This window comes from Saccopteryx bilineata, chromosome 6 (assembly GCF_036850765.1).
Source record: "Saccopteryx bilineata isolate mSacBil1 chromosome 6, mSacBil1_pri_phased_curated, whole genome shotgun sequence".
NCBI classification, from domain to species: domain Eukaryota; kingdom Metazoa; phylum Chordata; class Mammalia; order Chiroptera; family Emballonuridae; genus Saccopteryx; species Saccopteryx bilineata.
The window spans coordinates 190717038-190742374 of NC_089495.1; the positions used below are offsets into that span (position 1 = coordinate 190717038).

At 47.6% G+C, this 25337-nt stretch overlaps 1 protein-coding gene across 2 annotated transcripts in view; it reads left to right on the forward strand.

The window, feature by feature from the left end:
• Positions 1 to 25337, forward strand: part of NFATC2 (nuclear factor of activated T cells 2) — a 143224-nt gene that overhangs the window by 58429 nt on the left and 59458 nt on the right. For both annotated transcript variants that reach the window (XM_066235758.1, XM_066235757.1), the window contains exons 4-6: positions 9617 to 9819; positions 10805 to 10977; positions 22827 to 22967. In XM_066235758.1, coding sequence (XP_066091855.1) covers positions 9617 to 9819; positions 10805 to 10977; positions 22827 to 22967 — 517 coding nt within the window. The remainder of the gene's footprint in view (positions 1 to 9616; positions 9820 to 10804; positions 10978 to 22826; positions 22968 to 25337) is intronic.

Sequence of the window (25337 nt, forward strand, 5' to 3'; positions counted from 1 at the left end):
GTTGGGGACGGCCGCTCCAGTGAGGGGTCATCTGAGGAGAGGTTTGAATGGAGAGAGGGATGAGCCCTGTGGATATGGGGAAGAGCGTTCCAGCAGAGGGAACACTATGTGTGGAGACCCTGAGGCAGGAGCGTGCCTGGTTGTGTGTTTGAGGACAAGGCCAGTGTGGCTGCAGCTGAAGGAGGGGGAGGGTGGGCTGGAGGTGGAGAAGAGGAGGCCAGATCATATATATGGACATTGGCTTTTTGATCTGAGCAAAGGGTTTGCTGTTGGGGGTTTTGACTAGAGGAACAATAAGATGTTGACTTATGTTTTTCAAGCTCATTCTAGCTGCTGTGTGGAGAAGACTTTGTCCAGGTAGAGGGGGCAAGGTGGGCAAGGGTGGAAGCAGGGAGAGCAGGAAGGAGGCTACTGCAACAGGCCAGGCAGGAAATGGGCCCAGAGAAGAGTCTACTGCGATAGTTAGGGGAGAGGGGATGCCAGTTCAGACCTTATTAGTGGTAACAAGGCTGGTGAGAAGCGGTTCAATTCTGGATGGGTTCTGAACATTGAAGGAAGCAGGGCTTGCTACGCAGCTGGATGTGGTGTGTGGTTGGCTTCTCTCTTGAACTTGCAGTTCTTCCCACACGCTGAACTCAAAGAGTTCACCTCTGTCTGCCTCTTCCTTTGCTGGAGGCCTCCATCTTGGGGTTGGACTCCTGCTCTTGGGGTTACTGTGGGTGGGTGTTTGGTCCTTCAGCCTGGGATGGGACATTGCCCAGGCATTAGTCCCTTCATCGCTTTAGCTTTCTTTTTTTGTGGCCTTTAGAGAAATATCAAGATTCCCAAAGAACAGAGCAGAGGAGGATCTCCTTCTTCAAATGAATGTTTTGTCTTTTTTTTTTTTATGTGACACATTCAGAAAGTAACTTTTATGTTGAATAATACTTTTTGTGTCGTGGTCCAGGGAGCCACACCCATGAGGGTCCCTGGGACAACAGAGCTCCTCCGTGAGAATGGCCAAAATCCAGTGGACATTTAAATATAGGGCCTGAGTTTTACTTTTTCATTTTATTTTGTTTAGCGACACATACATAGACCCCCCCCCACACACACACCTTACACAAACAGACCTGTTGGTTGTCATTGTTACGGTATATACTGGAGATGGTTCTGTAGCAGTATGTGAAAGGCTCCCAGGGTGTGCACTGCACACCTGCTGGGGGTGCCATGCACATGAACTGTGCTGCTGCTCCCTAGCGTATTCATTTTTCTTTAAATAAAAGCGTTATATTCCATATTATACTACTAGAGTACTCTTCTGATGGGCCTTTAGGTTGTTCCAGTCTTTTTGCCATTTTAAAGAGTGCTACATTGAACAACTTTGTTTTTGGTTTTTCCCACACATCTGCCAGACTGTCCATAAAAAACCCACCTGTAAGTGGAATTACAGAGGCAGAGGGAGTGGACATTTGTCCATCTGGAAAGATCACTGCGAGATCGACTACCGCAGATGCGGGTGGACCCTGTGGCGGCAGACTCCGCTGGCAGGTTTCCATGTTTCAACCAGGTCAGGTTTTGGATGGGTGGCACCCGCATCCCGTCTTTCACATCATCCCGCAGAGCAGAGGAAGGAAGCATTCCTCCCGCTCTCAGACCCGGCTGCACACCCCTGCTCTGCCCCTTGGCGTGGTGGGCGACCCCGTGTCTCTGAGCCTCAGTTTCCTCTTCGGTAAAGGGCAGTTGAATAATGCATAGAACTTTAAGGGAATGGAAAGGCAGGCAGGCACCGACTAATTGGGTAACTAATTATATCTTGCAGTTATGATAAAACACAACAAAGATGACTGTTACTGGAAGGCCCCGCCTCATCTGGGGAGCAAGGAAAGATTTTCTTGTGAAGTAAACATTTGAGCCATGCTCTTCAGTGTAACTAGGAATTAATGAGGACAGAGGCAAGGGAGGAGGTGGAGGGAAGGGGGGTAGAGTTATTCCTGAAAAACCAGACACTGGGAAGAATGCGGAAAGGGGGTGGGAGCGTGATGTGGGGCGGGGCCAGGTCACGCAGGGCCTTGGAACCAATGGGAGCTGAGAGTGATTGATTGATAGCCAACAGAAGTTTATAAAAGGTCATTTTGGCCAGGGTAGAGAACGGAGGGTGAGGACAGTGGTAGTTTGCTCTACCACCTTCACGGTGGAAGAAGTTTGAGTGGGCTTTAGGAAATAGCATTGTCGGGACTTCGAAATGGACCCAATATGGCGCCAAGGCAGCTGGAGGTATTGAGAATTGGGATTTTTGATGAAGTTATTAACGTGCTCATTAGATGGATAGGCAGTGCTTGTTGGGATGACCGAGATGAGAGAAAAATTATGCATTAGTTTCCCTGGTGTGTGCCCGTGTGTTTGTGGTGTGTGTGGACATGCACACGTGTGTGAGGGATGGGCATGGGCGGGGATGGCAGGTATATTCTGTGACATTTGTATCCAAAAATACAGGCGGGATCTGGGAACCATGTGTACTTGTACAGATTGTCTCTCCACGTGCTATGTGGCAGCGCGGAACAGCAATAAAACATACCCGCGGGCTTCTCTCTTCTTTCAGAGTGAAATCTTTGAGGATGATACCAATTTCCTAATGTTCCAAATTCAACCAAAAAAAATGCTACTTAACGTTGTTAAAGTTTGATTTTAGTAAAATTCAAAACAGTTTCTTTGGCCGGTTGCCATTTTGAAAATCAATCCCATATTTTTGGATCTGGTGGCAGCCCCGTCCCGTCCATCTGAGAGTGTTTAAAAAGCTGAGTGGAGCTGATAAATTGTTTTCAAGGAAGCGTCATTTATAAGAGTTCTCATTGCAGTGTTTATAATGGGGGAAGTTTGAAACAACCTAAGTGTCTGACTGTAGGGGTAAATTACAACTGTGGTCCGGTGGGTAGGAAGGGAACATCAGGACTAGGACCTAGATGAGGCAAGTGAGACACAGTGGGAGTGGGGACGTAAGGGAGGGGTGAAGGCAACATTTAAGGCAGCACTGGTTCTCAGGTGCCCACCTTGCATTTGCATGACCCTAAGAGTCAGTGCCTCCTTAAACCATGCACCAAGGGCATCTCACCTTCTGCTAGTCTGAGCCCTGGGAAATAAGAGGCTGTCATTTATGATTGTGTCATAAAACAAGACTTAATAGCAAGAGAAAATAATCATACTGTATTGTTAAGTGGAAACAATATGTAAAATAGACTCCCAAATACCATATCCCCCCGTGTATAAGACGCACCCTTTTTGGAAAAATTTGGGTCTAAAAACTGGATGCGTCTTATACAGTGGTTGTGACATTTCAAATGCCATAGATGGAACTGAGAACAAGGCAATATATGAAGACAGTGAGTGTATTCATCATTAGACACAGATGAGGACAAGCTAATGGATGGGAGTTTTGACAGTGATTAGAAGTTGTATGAATTTTATGATGAATAAAACTTGAGTTCAATAACTTTATGTAATACATTTTTTTTTCAAATTTTGGGCCCCAAAATTAAGGTTCATCTTATACATGGAGTCATCTTATACATGGGAAGATACGGTATGTTTATCCATTTGCCTAGAAGAAAAATCTGGAAGGATGTAAAGAGAAATACTTATTTTGAGGGACTATTTTCTTTATAATTTCTGTATTATTAAATTGCCTGTTTTTCTTACAATGAATGAACCCTTACTAACTTTTATAATGAAACAAAGGAAAAACAAGAATCAACAAACATCGATGCCCTTTTCTCTGTGCATCAGGGTGAGAGAAGGAGGAGCCTGAAGGTGGGGTGGGTCTGATGAGCTCTCTGTGCATCAGGGTAAGAGAAGGAGGAGCCTGAAGGTGGAGTGGGTCTGATGAGCTCTCTCTGTGCATCAGGGTGAGAGAAGGAGGAGCCTGAAGGTGGGGTGGGTCTGATGAGCTCTCTGTGCATCAGGGTGAGAGAAGGAGGAGCCTGAAGGTGGGGTGGGTCTGATGAGCTCTCTGTGCATCAGGGTGAGAGAAGGAGGAGCCTGAAGGTGGGGTGGGTCTGATGAGCTCTCTCTGTGCATCAGGGTAAGAGAAGGAGGAGCCTGGAGGTGGGGTGGGTCTGATGAGCTCTCTCTGTGCATCAGGGTAAGAGAAGGAGGAGCCTGGAGGTGGGGTGGGTCTGATGATCTCTCTGTGCATCAGGGTAAGAGAAGGAGGAGCCTGAAGGTGGGGTGGGTCTGATGAGCTCTCTCTCTGACACTGTGAGTCTCTGAGAAGCTCCCTTCTGAGTTGCTCTTGATGAGCTGGTGGAATCCACCTGCCTGTCTTATACTGCACAATCCGGACTCGGGAGAGCTGGCCTTTTTCTGAGACAGGGGTCAGCTGTAACACAGGGGAGGCAAATATCCCCTCATCCCTGGGGTTCCACCTGATGGCTTTCGAGCTGTAGGGTCAGGAGCCAGGCACTTCACCCTGTGGAACCACAGCTTTCTTCCCCTCCTTTCCTCTGAGCATTGCGGTGCCGATTAAATCAGCCCTGGGCCTCCCTACTCGGGCATCAGCCCTCATGATGTGCATCAGAAACACCCCTGCTTCCTGGAAACTTGTCGACAGCCTGGGAAATGACAAGCAGCAGAAAAGTTTCCCTCTCACCTCGGCTGCAGGAAGTGGAGCCTCCTGCTTTGGAGGCTGGTTGAACTTGAGCTTCTAGGCTGCAGCAGTGTCTGCGATGGCTTTGGAGGCTGGTTGAACTTGAGCTTCTAGGCTGCAGCAGTGTCTGCGATGGCTTTGGAGGCTGGTTGAACTTGAGCTTCTAGGCTGCAGCAGTGTCTGCGATGGCTTTGGAGGCTGGTTGAACTTGAGCTTCTAGGCTGCAGCAGTGTCTGCGATGGCTGGAAGGCAACCCAGCTTGCCCATGTTCTTGAGAAGACCTGACCTTTGGAGAAGACTGGAGAGTTCCCTGTGACCAATGGTCCCTAAAATGGGGACAGCAGAATATTTTGGAACCTCGAGGGCAGATCACTCCATCTAGAGACATCAAGTTGTAGTTGTAGAACCCAAAACATTCATTTTTTTTTTTTTTGGAGAAGCAAGTAAATAGCTCTTCGTTCTTTGTACAAAACCCCCAGAGAGCTGGCAGCTCTTCCAGGATAAGCACACTGAGCAATCAGGGTCTGGGCACCTTCTGGTACCTTCTAGCACCTTCTGGGGCAGAGGAGGTGGAAAGTGTAGGGAAAATGTTCTTTTCACGCAGGGTGGTGCAGTGCCCTCCTTCCCCCAGCATGCCGTGCCAGTGACTGCGCAGCCCACAGCGAAGACCGGAGTTAGTGCCACACACGAGGCTGTTCGGGTTGGTTCTCACTCTGCGGCCTGTTACATTCATTCTTCGCCTTCCCATTCAGTTCTGTAATATCACCTCCGTGTATGAATTTGCATCATCCTCTGATGACAAGGAAAATTCTTGTTTTGTGGGCACCTACTGGGTGTTGTGCTTTGGGGCCTTTCAGAGGTGTCTTATTTAGTCTTCGAAGGAGCCCTGGTGTGTGGGAGGTGATGTCTCTGTTTTACATGAACAAATGGAAACTCACAGGGGTGAGCTTACTGCTCCAAAGACACACAGCTATGAGGAAGCAGGGCCGGGATTGAAGTCCACAGACGTCTGACCAAATGGGAAGTCCGTTCTTTCTGCTGTCTCACGCCCCCTCTGATGTTACAGGGGAGAGGATGCCCAGCAAAGTGAGGCGGATTCCATCTGCCCGTGCTGTATCAGCTAGTTCAGCTCAACCAGGGCCTGCTCCGGGACCCAGAGGGGTCCTCCTTAAAGGAGAGGGTTTCTCTCTCAAGGGGCAACATTATCTGTTTTGGTTGCTATTGTCTCTCTCTTTTCCTTTTTCCTTCTCCCTTTTTCTCTCTTGTTCAACAGGAAGAACACCCTCGATCTTATAATTTAGCGCTTCTCATGTTTCCTTTGAGGACCCAATCGGCACTTTCTGACTTGTAGTCATAGATCAGAGATCAGGGACACAGAGCCGATGGCCAAGGACATAGAGAGTATGTTGGTTAAGGGGGTGGACCTAGAGCCTGATAGCCCAGTGTTTACATTGTACCTCTGCCATCTACTAACAGTATTGACTGGGACTAGGTGTGTGACCGTTGCAAGCCTCAGTTTCCTCACCTATAAAATGGGCCTGCACTGCCTAGAGATGTTGGGATACTGGTAAAACATTGAGTGCAGTGCCTGGCTTGAGGGAAGTGCACCCTTAGTTAGCTGCTGCATTGTTGTGATGGTGATCATTCAACACGTATATGGACCACACTGAGCAAAATAAACAATGTTCTTCCTGCCATAGACCTCGCATTCAGGTGGGAGAGAGATAGACTGAGCAAATAAACAACAAAATTTCAGATAGTCATGAAACAACTGTTCCAGCAGTGTGCTAGTGAAAGCTTAATATAAATTTTTTTTTGAGAAAAAACGAGCCCGATTTTTAGCATTTGCCGATTTTTGTGGTTGAAATATTCCCACCATGGCTGACTTCAAGCTACCAAAAATGACATCAACTGGTTCTTAAAACTTCTAAAAATTTAACAGTTGGCTCTTGCAAGGCTGAAAGAGCTGGCTCTGACACTGGCTTTATGTAAATACTGTGGTTCCAGAAAGACTTGAAAATCAGAGAACTAAATGTATTGATGGGAGAGTATTCCAAATAGCAGAAAAGAAGGCTGGGCAAAGGCCCTGAGGTCAGAAAGAGCTTGATGTGACTGGGGAACAGAAGGATGACTGGTGTTGTCGGGAGCCTAATGGAGTGAAGGGAAAAGAAGGCAGAGGCTGAGCTGTTGGAAGCCTGACAGACAATGGCACCAAGTTTCAATTTTATTTCTAAGGTCACAGGAAGTCTTTGGAGGGTTCTAAACTGGGGCACACCTTATTCTGATTTGCATTTTAAGAAGAACATTAGATTTTCCTGTGAAAAACCAGCAAGAGGTCAGTTAGGGGGCAGTGGTGGCCACTCCAGAGAGAGGCAGTGATGACTTGGATTACGTATGCCAGCAGGGGAGGGGACAGAGGTAGCTGGATTCAGGTGGAGCTGTGGGGACATGGCAGGCTTTATCTGCAGGTGTTCCCTGGGTGTTTACCATGAATACACTCTGGCTGCAGTTTCTGCTCTTCTATCATCAGAGGAGGAAGGGACTTCAGACTATCTGTCTACCTGCTTTCTTCTCCATTCGTGATGCTGTGTTTGCCATTTCCTGATGAATGCAGGAGGCGGGATGAGGAAATATATTTATCTTGGGTCCAAATGCAAAGCAAAACAAAATCTCTTCTCAACAGTGCCCTTCTTCCCTGGATTTTTGTCACGGAGAACAGTGCCCTTTTCTTCAATTTGCATGGGGGAGAAAGATAAGAGGTTCTTGTTTGGATTTCCATCTTCGCCCTAGGTTGCCTCTTGGGTGTGTATCAGACACATAAGTGAATGTCGTGGGTGTCGGCCTAGCCGATTCTGAAAAAGGTTGACATCTGGCTCTGCTCCATTTCCAGCCCATCTCTTTGTATAGTTTTTAGATGGGTATGAGAAAATTCCATCTTTCTCGATGATGGAGATGTTCTGTTTTCGTGCTGTCCACTACCGTGGCCACTCACCATTGTTGCCTATTGGCCAATTGATGTGTGACTAATACAACTGAGAAACTGAATTTTCAGTTAAGTTTAATTTTTATATTGGACAGCACAATTCTATCTAGACCATGTGTGATCATCCATTGGACCTTTGGTTTTTTTTGGCAGTTGACTGAAATTTCATAGGATGTTATAGAAAGGAGGAATCTTAGTGAGTTGTAATTTGTCATAGCCCCCTTCAGTTTGCAAAGAAAGGAACAGAGGCACAGAAAGATTCAATGATTTGCCCGGCATTTCCCAGCTGGGGAGTGGCAAGACAGAAACCCATCTTCAAATTCTCAACTTGGTGCACTTTTTATCTTTTGTTATGTATTTTTCAAAACCCATGTTAATTTTCACAAGTTTCCAGAAATACATTCTTCTTATAACATTGTGAATAAATTTAAAGACGACCTTTTCAATCTTGGTCTCCTCTTCCATCCCTAGAATCAGTGATCATGATGTGGTCAGTTTGGAGTGCATCCTTCTACATCTTTTCCTATTGCATTTACATCCATATTAATGGATACATTGAAAACATTCAGCATTTAAAGAATAAGTTGTATCATACTATCCAACTTTTTCTACGAACTGCTTTTCTCTTTCAACAGTATGACTAGATCTTTTTGGATCAATCCAGAGATCTCTTCCATATTATTTTTTAAAATAATAATAAGTCTGCAGTTCTTTCATAGCCTGGATATGTCATACTGCTCCTAAGCCTGTTGATGTAACTAGTTGTTTATTGTTCCATTTTTTAAAATTAAGATGTCTGTGCATATCTCCTGTATGCACAATATCTTCTAGGGTATATATACTGAGAAATGAAATTACTGGGTCATAGGGAATACATATTTTTAATTTTCATAACTGTTACTCTAATACTCTTTAAAAGTATAGAATTATACCAGTTTATGTTCCTATCAGCGGCATGACCGTGCCTGGGTCCCCACAGTCTTCAAAGTACTTGATATGATCCAATATCTACATGCATGCCAATCTAGGTGAAAGTGGCATCTCTTGGTTGTTTAATTTGCATTTTCCTGTTTACATGTCAAACTGAACATCTTCTCTGTGCTAATGGCTATTTGTTTTTCTGTGAACTGCCTATTCAAATCTCTTGCTCCCTTTTTTTCTGTTGGATAGTTTTATTAATTCATTCAGCAAATATGTGCTAGGATATCTACTCCATGCCAGCATTATTTTAGGTGCTAGGGATTTTGTGGCAAATTGAAGAAATAGACCCTCAAGGGGGGACATCCTAGGTGTGTGTGTGGGGGAGACCTAAGCAAAAGGAATTGAGGAAACATATGTTAGATGCTATAAAGAGAAGGAGAAGGAGCCAGGGAGAGCCACTGGGTGGTGGTCAGTTTTAAATAGGATGGCTGGGGAATCTTGTCCTTGACTTACTCACTTGTAGGCATTCTTTATACTAATCTTCGGTCTGTTATATGTTGTACATCTTTTCTTCCAGTCTCGTTTTCTGTTGACTTCTTAGATGAGGGTGCTTTTGCCTTGGTCATTCTTTTTTTTTTTTTTTTTTAAATTACAAAATCAAACTTGTTAATTGCCATACAGGAGTGTAAAAGTGAAAGCTTCTTCTTCTGATCTTCCCTGGCAACCATTGTTAAGAGCTCTGGTTTATCTTTTCTGATTATTTTCTAGCCTCACTACCATTGCAATACCAACACCCCCCCCCCCCCAACCCTCCGACTGGCATTTAAGCATAGTTTCTGTCTGTTTCTTTGTAAATGCAATTCTGATCTACCACAGTCTTTCCTGTGGCTCCTTACTCGTCCCAGTTAGAGAAGATCCCTGTGATGTACTTTCTGAAGCAGTCTCCTCTGGCTGCTTCCAGGTCTCCTTCCTCCAGATGAAGCAACAGTCCCGTGCTCTTTCTGCAGCCCTTTTTGTTTGTTGGGCCACAGCCGCCACACCCTGCCTGTCAAGGGCGCTATAATAATTTGATTTTGTTTTCTCTCCCCCAGCTCCATGGCTACATGGAAAACAAGCCCCTGGGGCTCCAGATCTTCATTGGGACAGCCGATGAGCGGATCCTTAAACCCCACGCCTTCTACCAGGTGCACCGGATCACGGGAAAAACTGTCACCACCACCAGCTACGAGAAGATCGTGGGCAACACCAAAGTCCTGGAGATCCCACTGGAGCCAAAAAACAACATGAGGGCGACGTAAGAGCTGGGAGGGACTGAGGACAGTGGGCATGAGCGGGACCAGTGGCCGGGGTTTGGGAGCGGAGACTCCACGGAGTCGACGGAAGCAGTTGTGGATGGTGGTTCCCAATCTGTGATGGACCCAGAGAGATCATTGTTTTAAAAGTTTCTATTTTCCAAGTTCTTTACCTAGATATTTTGCACGTGTATTGAGAGAAAGAATACTTACCCATCTTTGGATTATGTTGGTTGGGATGAGACTAAATTCATTTACATTTAAAGAATTTATTTGACCTACAGAAAATTATTATTAAGTAATGATACAGATAGGTCAAAACTCACCAAGTAATTTACACGTGGCTAAAATTTGGGAATCATTGCACCCATGTATTAGAGTTGAAAAAACCTTATTAAAAAAAGTCTCAAACTTACAGAAAAACTGTAAGCACCATAGAAAGAACTCCTGTGTACTGTTCACCTGGACCTGCCAATTGTGAGCATTTTTCGTATTGGCTTTACGACTCTCCATTTTTTCCCGAACCATTTGAGAGATAGTTGTAGAAATCACGCATTTTGACTTTCTTAGTACTTCTGTGTGCATATCCTAAGAACAGGAATGCATTCTTACATGACCACAGTGCATTTCTCAAGTTTAAGATGTTAATGTTGCTACACTATTCTTATCTATTGAATAATAGTCCAGGAGCAACTTTTGCCAGTTGCGTATTTGAATTTTTCAGATACTTTGGAGAGTCGAAAGATTGGCATGAAAAATCTCCTTAGAGAAGTAATTTCCACTGGGGAATTTCTCTATTTGCTTCATCAGTGTTTTAGCCCCCTCTCGGTATAAATCCCTGGCTGAAATAGTTATCAGTGTATTGCAATTTCTTCCCGTGTCTGACTATAGAATCCTTTTGCTTAACTGACTAAGGGGGTTTTGTAGGCGATCGTTCCTGCTCGCTAAGATGGTCGGTTGTAAATGGGATTTTCAACCTTCTGGCAGCATCGACTGTGCAGGCATCCTGAAGCTGAGAAACGCTGACATTGAGCTGCGCAAAGGCGAGACAGACATCGGCAGGAAGAACACGCGGGTGAGGCTGGTTTTCCGGGTGCACATTCCGGAGTCCAGTGGAAGGATCGTCTCCCTGCAGACTGCATCGAACCCCATCGAGTGCTGTAAGTTGGGCTCTGGGCAGGGTTGGTCTTTGGAAAGTGGAGTTACACATGACTTCCCACTGCCTCCCCCCTCCCCCTCCCGGGCAAGGCACCTGGGCCAGGTACCCAGCAAGAATACACAGGACCAACCAGGATCAAAAGTGGGCCCCGATGACCAAAGGGGCTGGGGCCAGAGCACATTTAAGGGTTTCTCTCTGTTTCTGTTTACTTGTGGAGGGTTTTGTAGCCGCACAGGAAATTAAAAAATAATACGGCTAATGAGGAGTCCCCAGCTTTGTTTAGAAGATCAGAGATGTGTAAATGTTGCTGTGGTTTTTTAAATGGGTAGATGTCATTGGAGTGAGTTCACTGTACATCATGTCCTCTTTTTCTTTCCCTCTGTTTTTCTTTCAATAAGAGTAACAACAATGTCACGGTGGCTCTTGCTTATCGAGCTGGGGCTCTGCCAGTCCCTGTGCTAAGTGCCCAGCACGCAATAGCTCGTTGAACACTCGCAGCAGTCCTTGGTACCAGCTGGTGTCATGACGCACACTTTACAGCTGAGGAGGGAGAGAGATGCGGGGTAGGGTGATGCAATCAAAACGTGGCAGGGCTGGGGTTTGAGCGGGAGCTTTGGTGCGCGGGAGCCATGCTTCCCCGTCACCCTCCACCCATCCCTGTGTGTTTCCTGAGAGTCCTCTCGGTATCCTGGGCTATGCGAGGTCTACAAAGGAGCAGGACACTTTCTCTGTCCCGCACGAGCTTACGGTCTGGCAGAAACAATGGTGCCCACACAAAAATGTAGGTTTTCAAAGTCTAGCGCACGGTGGCTGAGATCTGCCGTGTGGAAGGGCTCTGGGCAGGAACCTGGCACATTTCCACCAGGCTTCTCGAGCTCCTTCTTAAGTACTTTTTTTGCAAGTTTTGTTATTGGTTTTGAAATTAGATGAGACAAAGCTTATTGTCCATTCCATTTTTGAAAGGATAGAGATCATTTTTACAAGCATAAAGAACAAAAAAGTAAACATTGTTTCAGAACAAAAGCTGTTTACATTATTATTATTTTTTTAGCCTCTTGTAAGAATATTTTTTATGTTATAATCATGCTCCATAGTCAATTATGTTTCAGGATTATTTTTTCTTTTTATTGGGCATTTTATCATAACTAGGTGTCACAAAATCAGTTTCCTACAGAGGCCAGGGAGGTCATAGAAATGAGTGAAGTGGGTTGGGTGGGCAGCAATAGGGAGTGGTGGAGACTGGGGACCAGAATGGCACATCCCCCATATAAAGGGGCTGTTGTTACTCAACTCTAGCCAGTATGTGCATGTGGGAACGTAGACTATACTCAGTGTGGCCACATGTTCTGACGTTTGAAGATAAACCAGAGTTTCCTGATTTTTAAAAAGCAGCAACAAATTCAAAATACCCCATGGATCAGAAAAAACCTGCACATGGCTTTGCTTAATCAGAGGTAGTCTTAATCAGATACTCTGAGTAAAGGGCAAGCATGAACATTTTATGCAGAAAGGGTTGAGAAAGACTGGCCCTTGGAATTCAAAGCCAGCAAGGAGAGAGGGTGAACCTTCTTTGGGAGAGAAGCCAGAACTTGGTTGTGGCTGGTCTTTGGAAATGGATGAAGGAACCCTCTGATTTCTTCCAGCCTTGGGAGTCAAGATGCGATCAGGCTGAATGTGGTGGCGAGTTTGTGCTCTGATGTTAGTAGAGAAAGACCCAACAGTAGGCCACAAGGGAAGACAAGTATTGAAAAACAGCATCTCGGAAACATTGGAATTCCCCTTCTTTACCCAGAAGACCCAACCCCTGTCCTCCGAGTACTAGTCATGGTGGTTGCCCCACCCCGATCTTTGTTTTAAACATCTGAAGATGTTTTGGGAAGGAAACTCGGGCTCTTCCTCTGTGATTTGGGGGCTTTTGAGATGATAAGGTCTCCCCTTTCTGGCAAGTGACTCACTCTCCAGGATGGGGCTGTGGTTAGTAGCAAGGTGGGGGATAGGAGGCCCCAGGAAGGACCACACACAGGAGCCCAGGTTCCTCCCCACCTCTGGGTCCCTCATGTCAATTTATCTCATGTCGATCTGAGACTTTAAGGATCATCACTGAACCACAAGCACTTCCAGCAAGATCTTCCGGGCAATACAAAGTTGTTTGAACCCTGAATATGGGTTTTTTTCCTTTTTCTTTAAGAAAGCATTTGGCTGATTCAGTTACCTTGTTTTGAGAGCTAAGGAAACAGACTTTCTTGGTAGAGTGATTCATTCATTTTTATTCGGTAGGGAGCAAATCCAAAATGTCCAGTTTTCTAGTTCTATGAAATACCTTCTTCTTCTGGTTTCTATAACACCGCTCTTTCCTGCAATACCAGAGCGAGCTACTTTCCTTCTCACCCAGAATCTTCAGTTATTTTTATTTCCTTCTTTGTTCTAATTTTCTAGACCAGTGCCTGGTAGTTCTCTAAATATTTATGGACTGATTGACTTACTGTGTGATTCTTCAGGAGAAACTCAATAAATATTTATTGACAATTGGTTCATCACAGGCATTGGCACAGTATATGTACAACAAATATTTATTGACTAATTGACCTCGTGAATTGCCCTTGGGGAGGGTGAGTGGGTAAGAAAATCACTCTATGGGCTGGGACTTATTTGCAAGGCTAAGTTATTTACTCTTTGGAGGTGCCTTTTGGGTAACATCTGAGAGATCAAGGGTAAGTTCTCAGATTCTAGTGGAAAGAACATGAACAAACTACTGGGGGCCACTGTCTGGAAGGTGGACTTACTTGCTAGATGTGCAGATTCCTTATACGTATTTATAGGCCAGTGTGCCAGAGGTCAAATCTCACCTTTGCACAGAGGGGTGCCTCATATGTCTCTAGTCTTGTTTCCACTGGCTCTTCAGTGTTGCCAAGGAGATACTGTTAGTTCCCTCCCTTATTCTCAGTAGAGAGTATTTTGAACCTTCTCCAGTCTCCTAAGCTCTGGACGCTGCCCTCCCCCCATTCCCACTCCAGGCAGATAACCATGCCTCCCACTTGTCTGAGAACATGGGAGAGGTCAGAATGGCACACCCTCATCTTCCCTGACAACAAGCCTGCCCACGTATCACAGCTGCGGGCCTTTCCTCGTCTGGTCGCCTTGCGATGGGACACTCCTCCTCGCACTGGGCTCCTCAGTGTTCTCAGTTTGGGCTCCAGGTTTCCTGTGGTGGTTGAGCCCTTGCTTCTCTCTTGCATGTGTTTCCCAAGGCTGGCATAACCCATTGCCACCAACTAGGAGGCTTCAAACAATAGACATTTAATCTGTCGCAGATCTGGAGGCCAGAAGTCCAAAATCAAGGTGTGGGCAGGGTTGGTTCCTTCTGGGGGCTCTGAGGGAGAATCTGTTCCAGGCTTCTCTCCTAGCTCCCGGGGGTGGCCGGTAGTCCCTGGGGTCTTTGGCTTGTAGCCGCATTATTCAGTCTCCTCCTCTGTGTTCACACGGCCTTCTTTTCTATGTGTCTTTATCTGCCTCTTCTAAGGACACCCTCATTGGATTTAGGGCCCACCCTCATCCTGGATGACTTCATCTCCATCCTTACCTTGTTTACATCTTCAAAGACCCTATTTATAAATGAGATCACATTCTGAGGTTCTGGGTGGACCGGAAGTTGTGGTGGTGGCTTGAAACCCACTACACCTCCTCAGCAACATTTCTGGGCTTCACTTTCCTCTCTGTTCCTTAGTTCCCAAAGCCACGGGGATTTTTCTATGCCTTGTAGGCTTTCAACTATGTCCCCTCCGTCCAGAACACCGGTTCTCAAACTTGGAGTCAGCTGGGGAGTTTGGGGAAATAATCTGATGCCCAGATTCTATTGCCAAGCCTCTGGTTGGTCTCCCTGGAGGCCAACTGAATTTGATCAAGTTGGTTGGCCTGGGCATGGAGACCTTCAGAGGTCCCCCCCAGAGATTTCGAGGTTCAACAAAGTTTAAGACCCACTGACCTTGCCTTTCTTCCCATCTCTGCCCTACTCCTCATTCCATCACTTGCTTAACTTCCCATCATCTGAGATCCCTGGAGGATGGCCTCTTAAAGAGGAAGCTTGCCCTGACCTCCCAGGATAGGGACCAGCAGGTGTTAGCCAAGGCCTGGACTATAGCAGCTGTTTCTAGCATGTTTTTGAACAAAAAAATGAAAGCATAAAAACAAGCATCTCCAGCTTGTTTAGCTCAGAAAGGCAGCGCTGAGCTGTAACGGACATGCCCATAGGCGCGGATGCTTGGTCCATGAGAACCTTCTCACGAGTCCTCTGCACAGGGGTCTCTCTGTTCATCACATTTCAGGACACACCTAAAGCAGTTTCCCACCAAGCCCTGCCCTTTCTGGGCACAGCGTGTGAATCCGCTTTCCTAGTTCTGCAGGAATTGGGGGGCAGGTGTGGGGTGCGGACTAGGAAATGGATTTCTCACACAGTCTTACTCAATCTCTCCACATAAATATGTTTTACTGAGGGATAATTAAGATACGATAAATTGCACAGGCTGTATTCTTCAGTTCAATGGTTTTGGGCACATGTATGTGCCTGTATAAACACCACTCAAAACAAGACACACAGAATGTCCTTCACCCCTGAAAGTTCCCTTGTACCCGCGGTCAGTGCTACTTCCCCTGCACCCCCACCCACACAGGCTACCACGGTTCCGATTTCTATCACCGTAGATTAGCTCTCCCTGTTCTAGAACTTCATATAATGGGATTATCCAATTTGATCTCTCTTGTGTCCAGCTGTTCATGCTGAGCCCAATGTCTTTGTGATCCGTCGCTGTTACTGCGTGACCAGTACACAAGATTGTATGAATGTAACAATTGTTTATTTACCATTGATAGACGCTTGGGTTGTTTCTGGGGTTTGAGTACTATGGATAAGGCTACTACTATGAACAGTCTGGTTCAAGGCCTTTTGTGGACACTTTCATTTCTCTTGGGTAAACACTGGGAATGGAATTGCTGGGTCATAGAGAAAGTGCCTGTTTCAATTTTAGTACCAGAGTGTGTGAGAATTCCACGTCCTCCCAATATTTGGTTTTGATAGTCTTTTTAATTGCAGCAGTTCTAGTGAGTATACAATGGAATCTTCTTGTGCACAAGGCATAATTTGCATTTCCCTAGTGATGAATGATTCTGAGGCCTGATTTGTGCACTTGTCGACTGTCTGGGTCTTCTTTGCAAAGGTGTTTGTTCAAAGCTTTCGCCCATTTTCTCTCATCCAAGTACTAACCAGGCCCGACCCTGCTTAGCTTCCGAGATCAGACGAGATCGGGCGCGTTCAGGGTGGTATGGCCGTAGACTCTTTCGCCCATTTTCTGTCGGGTTGCTCTTATTTTTATTGTTGACATACAGTAGTTCTTCAAGTATTCTGGGTACAAGACCTTTGTCAGATGTATGGATTATGCACATTTCCCCCAGCCTGCGGCTTGCCTGTTAATTTTCTTAATTGTGTCTTATCATGAGTATCAGTATTTTATTTCTTTCGGGGTTAGGGCTCTTTGCTTCCCCCCAAGAAATCTCTACCCATCTGAAGGTAGCAAAGATATTCTCTTCTGTTTTCTTCAAGAAGCTTTTTTATTTTGGCTTTTTGGTTTAGGGATACAGGTCATCTCAGATTAGTTTTTGTATATGGTGTGAGGTAAGGGTGAGGTCCATTAATTTGGGTTAGTAGTGGTTAGTAGTGTCAGCCTGGGTTCAAATCCTACCTCTGCTACTTATTAGCTGTTTAGTCCTGGGAAAAGTTACTTAACACTCTGAGATTCAGTTTCCTCATCTATAAAATGGGAATTGTAATAGTACCCGTCTCATCAAAATAGAATCCCCCCCCCCATAGCTCTGTCACTTTGTCACTGCCCAGAGATCACGGCCCAGGCAGCAGCAGCAGGCAGGTGTGGGCGTTTAACAAACACTAACTGTTTCAGGTGAGCTGGCAGCTAGCAGCACACCCTGCTGCTAAGAAGGAAGCGAGATGGTTATCTGGCCCCTACAGTGAGTCAGCTGCGGGCGATTGCAGGAAAGTTGGGTTTGGGGGGAACCCAGGATTGGGGTGGCTTTTCCGCTGATTGATACAGTTACCTGACCTTATAGTTATGGCCCTTTGCTGAGCTGGTGATGTGGGCCAGGGAAGGCGGGACTGTACTTCAGGGAAGAACTCTGGTGTGCCTTTGCTGTCACATATGTTAACTAGTTCCATTATCACAGCCTCAGAAGACTCGTCCATTCATTCAGAAATCCTTTCTGGGCACTGTCTTGGGCCAGTGTGTGTCTGAGGCATGAAATGCTGCCTCTTTGGAGCTTATGTTCCAGCCGGTGGAGGTTCAGAAGGGGTAGGTGATCTGTTATGGTCACATTGCTGGCCACGGATGGGCAGAGAGCTGGGTTTGAAGCCTGTGTTCTCATCTTTGTCCAGGCTGTCGGGGTCCCCTGGTAGCTCCTCAGTCAAATAGGGATTCATGGAGCCCTCAGGAAGGGCTCGCTATGTGGAGACCTGTGGGAACACTCTGAAGGGGCTGCCTGTTAGCACATTGGAATGTTATAGTGGTCCTCGGAGCAGGACAGAAAAGGCACAGCTCCTGCTCGGACCGGGTCTGTGTGTGGATCGGAAGAGATGATTGGCCGGTCTGGCAGGGTAGGTGTCACCGCTCCATTCTCCACATGGAAGCTGAGCTCCCGTGAATTCCAGAGCTAGCAGGGGGTTTCACACGTCGCAGACCCTGGGCATTTTCACACACGGCACCCCACTCCCATAGTACGAGTGTTGACAGGTCCCTCACAGTGGTGAACCCCACACTCAGGGAGAACTGGATTCCTCTGTCCCACCCTCTCATTTCCAGGGAAGACCCAAGGTTGGGCAGGGCAGGGGCTGAGGGGCCTAAGGGGCTGGTCTGCTGGCCCTGCTCACGGTCTCTCCCAGGCCTGCCTGAGCCAGCACTGTATTCTGGGCCAGGCTAGGCTCCACAGGGCCAGACTCACAGCCAAGGACAGGGGCTGATGAAGAGACAAGACAGGTTTACAGCAGCTGGAGTGTTTCGGCTGGGGGTGCCGAGTGCATGAGCCAGAACGAGACCGATGGGAGGACCCTTCTGGCCTGGGCAAGCCGGCTACTTTCTTACTGGGTCCTTCTCTGTTTTACTAAAAAGGGGCCCCTTGAATCCTACTGCCTGGGTTCAAATTCCACCAGTCAGCCTGACTTGGCTGTGAGCCCTCAGACATATCCCTTCCCTTCTGGGAAACTCAGTGCCCCCTACTACAAAATGAGAATAAGTCCTGCTCTGTGACCTCCGGACGGCTAGCAATGAAAATAAACATAATGTTCATTGAGCCCTGACGAGGTGCCTCACGATTCCTGTGCATTAGCTTATTCAGCCTGCAGACAGCCCTCTGAGGTTGGAAGCATGCTCTGTCCCATTCTATAGAAGGGAAAAGAGAGGCACAGGCTAAATGACTTGCCCAAGGTCCCAAAGCTAGGATGTCTCTGAGCTGGGCTTCGAACTTGGCCCGTTACACGGCAGCATCCATACCTTTACCCATCACCTAAATGGCCTCATCACGTGTGTGTTTTATGATATAAACAAAAACGTATCTGTGAAGTGCCCGGGAGCCACGGCACGCTCCGCGGCAGCTGTAATGAGGTGCTGTTATTAGCAGAACCTGCCCGCTCTGCAGAAACCAATTTTCCTGACCAGCCTCTCCCGTGTCTCCTGAGGTTCTTGGGTAGGTTGTAGTTCTTGGCCGTGCACCTCTGTGACTGAGCGAATTGCAGACAGGCAGTCATGTCCCATTTCCAGGCCGACGCAGGCCAGCCTGGAGGACCCCGTGCCCGTGTGACTTTCCCTTGTGGAGCCCTGGCCACGGCGGCTCTGTTCCCCGTCAGCCCCACTGTTGCTGGCGAATGTAAACACCCAAACTGGTTAAACCAACAGCGCCCTGTTGATTCAGAGCTCATAAAACACAGGAACCCCAAGCCACTTTATGACGTGCCAGAATCCGGGGGCAGGAGGGAAGCCGGGGGAAGTCTCTTGGCGAGGGCCACCTCGAAGCTGCAGCTAGAGCAGAGGGTCTAGACCGCCCCCCAGGTGAGAGCCAGGCCCTCGGGATGGCGTTAAAATGGCGGCCCCTGGTTTGCTCAGAACATTGCGGGGAACATGGACCCGGCGTGTCTGGCGTCACTGATGGCTGACAAGCTAAATGGATGGGTGTCGGTGGGGGCTGGTGGGGGTGGCAGCGCAGGCCTCCTGAGAGCCCTTCCGGCGGCCCCGGATGGTGTCCCCCCAATTAGCAGCCATAGGTGTTAGAGGTTGCATCAGAGAGAGAGGCAGAAGTGGACCCCTGGAGGGTAATTTTGGTTGCTGTTTGCCTCTCCTCGGTTCCTCTTTCGGAGGCTAATTGGGTTCGTTTGCTTTGCCTCTCGGCTCTCTCGGGATGCCAGGGCCTCCTCCTGAGGAGGTCCCCTTGTCCTTGGGTAGCTTCTTCAGTGTGGAGCTTGGCTCTCAAACAAACGTGGGTAACCAGTCACCTGGAAAGATGGTTAAAATGCAAATACAAGTATCGGTCCTCATCTGGGAGATCTGAGAACAGTGGGTCAGGGGGAGTGGCCGAGGTGTCTGCCTCTTTATTAAGCATCTTCCCCAACCAGGTGATTCGGCTGCTGGCGGGCTGGGAACTCACGTTGAGAGATGCGAACAGTCAATCAGCTGTCCCCAGGAAGGGGTGCTGCTGGCATCCAGCGGGCGGAGGTCGGGGCTGCTGCCCACCATCCTACGATGCACAGGACAGTCCCCATGGCACGGTGGCCCAGTCCCAGTGTCAGTGTCCAGGTGGAGAAACCGAGCTCCAGAATTAGGGCCTGGGGGCGTCAGTGTTTTATAAACTCTCCAGCTGACTCTAAAATGTGCAGCCAGCGCTAAGCGGCGCTTTGCAAACGGCACACAGGTGTCACCTGGCTTCCTTGCTAAGCCACAGATGTGGGTTTAACAGGTCTGAGGTGGGCCTTGGGGTTCTGCGTTTCTAACAAGCTCCCAGCGGTCCCGACGCTCTCAGCCCCGCATTTTGAATTGCAAGACAGGAATCCAGATACAAGCTTACCTAAGTGAAGGGCTGGTCTCATGTTGTTCTCCTTTTTTAAAATTTTCGTTTGAAAAGAGCATTCCTTCAGGTAAGGAGCAGGGGTGGGAAGTGTAAATTTGGCAAAGAGAGAACCAGTTGGTTGCTTGGAACTGTGAGGCTTTGAAGGGAACAGCAGTGAGGTCGCTTTAGGAAATAGACAAGCTGTCTTCACAGCAATGCGCAGTGATTCACGGAGCAGCCGGCCAGGCCAGGCCCCGCCCCTGCCCAGCGCGGAGAGCTCACGGCCACGGCCAGTCCCTGGCCTGGCTGGCTGAGAGCCCCCTGGCCGGCTTGCCCAGTAGCAGTGACTCAGGCTTTCCACCTGCAGAATGGGACAGAGGGCTCTCCCCACCTCCCCACCCATCCCTGGGACCACAAGCCCCCAGACTCGATCAAAGGCAGAGCTCAAAAGCCGGGACGTGCTTTTGCAGGCGGTGTGGCTGCTGTTTTTTTTTCACTGCTAATAAGCCTCTGTTTGTAGCAGCTCAATTAGGAAGTCATACAAAACGTGTATATTGAAAGAAAGGATTAATAACCCAGCCCATGTGGGAGAAATTAGCTTCTGTGGACAGGCCTTTTTAATATATACTCTTAACTGGCAGCCTCATGGAATAGCGCTGGCCGGCTGGTCCCTGGGAACGGGGAGCCCGGGCTGAGCAGGGACGGGAGACTGTCAGGGGATCGTCGTGAGTTGTCAGGTTGCACTTTCAAAGTGAAGCGTCTGGGAGCGTCTGGCTGGTCCACAACAGATTCCTTTAGTGTTGCCAAGTGCATGGTTGCTCCTGAAGGAGCCGGTTTCAGCGTCGCTCTGGGGCAGAGGGAGGGGGATACTCACCACCTGGAGGCTCCGGCCAGCCAGGAGGGGAGGGTTAGGTCTGGGCCCCAGGCCTCACACGGCTGCTGCCCCGGCTCCCGGATGGGGAGGTCCACGGGTCCCTGGCACGGACAGGGCTGGCCCTCCGCCCAGTTCTCGGGCTCTGGGAGGAACGCCAGGAGCTCAGGCTGACTCACTGAGGGAAGGACCAACCTCTTCGGCCCACACTGCCAAGGCGAGGCCGGAGCAGATGGGTCCCTCATGCTGGCTGCCACCCAGTTCTCACCCTGCCCCGGGAAGGTGGTTGGCGAGGGTCTTCATTCTGTCCTGTAGGAAAGACTTGGTGGCTGGAGGGGCTAAGGGATGGGGCTCTAAAGCTGGACAAACCAGCTTTTGAGGGTTCACATCTAAGCCTTGCCACAGAACCTTGGCCATGTGGTGACCTGACTTCTCTCAGCTTTAAGTTTCTCCCCAGTCAAATGTGCATATTTTAATACTTCCTTTCTCAGAAGGTTGCTGTGGGCATTCAAGTGTATCATTGCAGTAAAGTGCTCAGCTTAGGTCTGCCTGTTCTTCCATCTTTCATTATTGTAGATATGGATGAGATTATAGCTATGGAGAGAGATGGAGAGATAGATAGATATGTGTGCCAAGCTATATTAAGATATAACCATATCTAGCCCCATCTAGCCATCCGTCTTTACATCCTTCCATCCTTCCATTCTTCCATCCTTCCATTCATCCATCCTTCCATTCATCCATTCATCCTCTGTCTTTCCATCCATCCATCCATCCATTCTTCCATCTGTCTATTCATCCATCCATCCATTCATCCATCTGTCCACCCATCCTTCTGTCCCTCTATCCTTCCATCCATCCATCCCTTAGTCCCCCGCCCTCCCTCCCAAGCACCTCCTGCTAAGTCCTAGGCACAGGTCCAGCCCTGGGCCTACAGCTGTGTCCAAAGCAAAGCCCCTCCCTCCTGGAGCTTATGTTCTTGTGGAGGGAAAGACCCGCACTGATAAAACTACATGCAGTGTATCTGTAAGTGGAAAGTTCTTTGGAGAAAAACAAAGCAGGGTAAAGCAGGATAAAGGCAATAGAGGGAGAAACAGACAGACACACAGACAGATGAAGTACTGCTGTTTTAACTGTGAGGGAGGAAGGTAGAAGGGTTGGGGTTAGGAAGCTTCTCTGAGGTGGTGACATCTGAACAGAAACCTGCAAGAAGTGAGGAAGGGAGCCATGCAGGTAATCAGGGAAGAACCTTCTAGTGAGAGGCACTTGAAAGTGCGAATGCTCAAAGACAGGAGTATGCCAAGTGTTTGAGAGACAGAACGTTCTAGAAGTATGGCTAGGGCAGCATGATGAAGGGGGAGTTCTAGGGAGTGAGCTCAGAGAGCTGGTGGGGGCAGGCCAGGGATATTTTGATGATCCAGTCCAGACTGCAAATAAATGTCAAAGCAAATGTATCTAAACCCTTCAGGCACCGGGTCCTAATGTGTCACTGGTGTGCGCCCTTAAGGTGTTGGCTGACGTCAGATGCAGAAGCGGAGAGGACACATTAGCAAAGGAAGTTTCTAATGGAAAAGTCAATTTGCCTGTTCTTTCATAAAAAAAGAAAACAATCAAATCTTCATTCATCTTTCCCTTCTATAAGGACAGTCCCTGTCCCTTGATTTAGGAAAACAAAGTGTGTCGTTAGGAGGAAGTTCGCCCAAATTCCTTGGGGCATTTTTACAAGAACATAACATTTGCAGAGTCAGGTTGGCAGGGGTGACGGTTCCACATTTAGCGATGACGGCAGGTGACAAAGGTGGACAGAGCGTGTCCTAGCTCGTCACCGTGAAATCAGAATGCCTCTCTCGAGTGTCCTCACGTGACTTCTTGTCCTCTGTCCTCAGCCCAGAGATCCGCCCACGAGCTGCCCATGGTGGAAAGACAAGACATCGACAGCTGCCTGGTCTACGGGGGCCAGCAGATGATTCTCACAGGACAGAACTTCACGGCCGAGTCCAAAGTCGTGTTCACGGAGAAGACCACAGGTCAGGGCCCTTTTCAGCTCTTTTGCGTCCGTTGGGGCCATACAAAGGCCACAGTCGTCTGGTTCTAAGCAGCATTGATTTGGAAGTAGGTCTCTTTGTGCAGGGTTTCATATCCTGCCCTTTTTCTTCACTGTGACAGGTTCCCATATCTCTAGTGATTTTGATGTCGACACAGTTCACCATGCGAACACACTCAGTGGTTTTTAGCCACCAGTCCACAGACCAGTGCTGGTCCACTAGAAGTCCCATGCTGGTTGACAAAAGAGTTAATCACCCTCATGTTGTACGAAGATTATAGACTCTGAAAATCACTAGTTGGCCGATCCTGGGTTGTTTCACTGAATGATAAATTTGGGCCCTACTATCTCCAACTCTTTTTAAAATTATTTCTTCACATAGAGAGGTAAACTTTTTCAACTTCTTACTATTATCAAGAAGGGAGGCCAGACAGCGTGTTGAGTACACGTGCCTGCTCTGGGCCTGGACATCCTGGGTTCACACCTTTTTAGCTTTGCTACTTGCTTGCTGTGTGATCTTAGGCAAATTTCCTTACCTCTCTGTGCCTCCATTTCCTTATGTATAGAATAATAATATCAAGAGAGACCAGGCGGTGGCGTAGTGGATAGAGCGTCGGACTGGGATGCGGAGGACCCAGGTTCAAAACCCCGAGGTCGCCAGCTTGCGCTCAGGCTTATCCAACTGGAGCACGGGCTCACCAGCTTGAGCGCAGGGTCGCTGGCTTGAGCGTGGGATCATAGACATGACCCCATGGTCGCTGGCTTGAGCCCAAAGGTTGCTGGCTTGAGCAAGGGGTCACTCACTCTGCTGAAGCCCCCCTCCCCCGTCAAGGCACCTATGAGAAAGCAATCATTGAACGACTAAGGTGATGCAACGAAGAATTGATGCTTCTCATCTCTCTCCCTTCCTACCTGTTTGTCCCTATCTGTCCCTCCCTCTGATTCGCTCTCTGTCTCTGTCAAAAAAATAAGAGAATTGTCCCAAAGTTGAATGTGTTACTATATGTCAAGTAATTATAACAGCAGCAGGTGTTTTATAAGCCGATAAACATTGGTTATTTATATTTTTATTATAAATTGTATTGTGATTAATCTTCTTAGACTTTTAAGATTAGTTGATCTTTTTGATATGAATCTCCATGTGCATCTTCTTTGTTTATTTACAGTTTATCCCTAGCAGTGGCTTTCTGGAGAGCCATTTGGAGGGTTTGACATAGAGATTGCTAAATTACCTTCCAGAAATCTACAAATTGAAACTTCCACCCGTACAATGTCAATATTGGTTTCACCCCTTCCCAGAAGTGCCAATTATATTTTTAAAATATTTTATTTTTCGATTTTACAGAGAGAAAGGGTGAAGGAGATGAGAAGCATCAACTCTTAGTTGCTTTGCTTTAGTTGTTCAGTGATTGCTTGTCGTATGTGCCTTGACTAGAGAAGCCCAGGGTTTCAAACCAGTGACCTCAGCATTCCACGTTGACACTCTATCTGCTGCACCACCACCACAGGCCAGGCCAGAAGTGTCAATTTTTTTAAATTAAAAAAAAAATTGCTGAATTAGTATTTCTTTTAAATTTTGCATTCTTTTGCTCTGAGAAGTGTAATATTTCTGTTGATTGGCCGTGTTGTATTGCATCTTGCATGCACAGTCTGGTAATGTGTTTTGCTCACGAGGGCGTGGTAAAGGGGAAATAATTGAGAGTAGGAAGAATATCAGGTTATGCAGTTGTTTGATCGTTATGGATGCTAGACCTAGTTTTGTTTTGCTTTTGCTTTTTTCTAATGGACAGGATTTCAGTAGTTTAATTCAAAGGGGTGTGGATGTTTTGTTGATTTATTGCCTTTAGGACAACCCAGAGACTGTAACAGGCAGGTTTTCCAGTTGTGGGGCTTGTGCATTGCACAAGGGCACCTCCTCTGGTGCTGCCATTCACACTGGGTCCATCGTGGATCTGTATACCTGCTGACGGGAGGAAGCAATGTGTCTGGAGGAGGGGCGCTTCTTCTCAATTCACAGAAAGCTTCCTCCTGGGGTGGGCCCTGCTACCGGCCACTTTGGAAGAACTGAAAAAGGCATTAAGGAAGGCTGTGGCAGTGAGGACGGAGATGGATGGTTTTGAGAGTGGTTTAGAAGGCACGTGGTCAGTCAGTGGTGGTGAAGTAAGGGGTTGGGAATGCAGACATTGAAAGAGATGCATTGCATTCTACTATATGTTTGTCCAACACTTTATTTAACTATTCCCCTTTTGGCTCTGGCCAGTGGCTCAGTGGCTAGAGCGTTGGGCTAGTGTATGGACGTGTTGGGTTCCATTTCCAGTCAGGGCACCCAGGAGAATTGACCATCTGCTTCTCT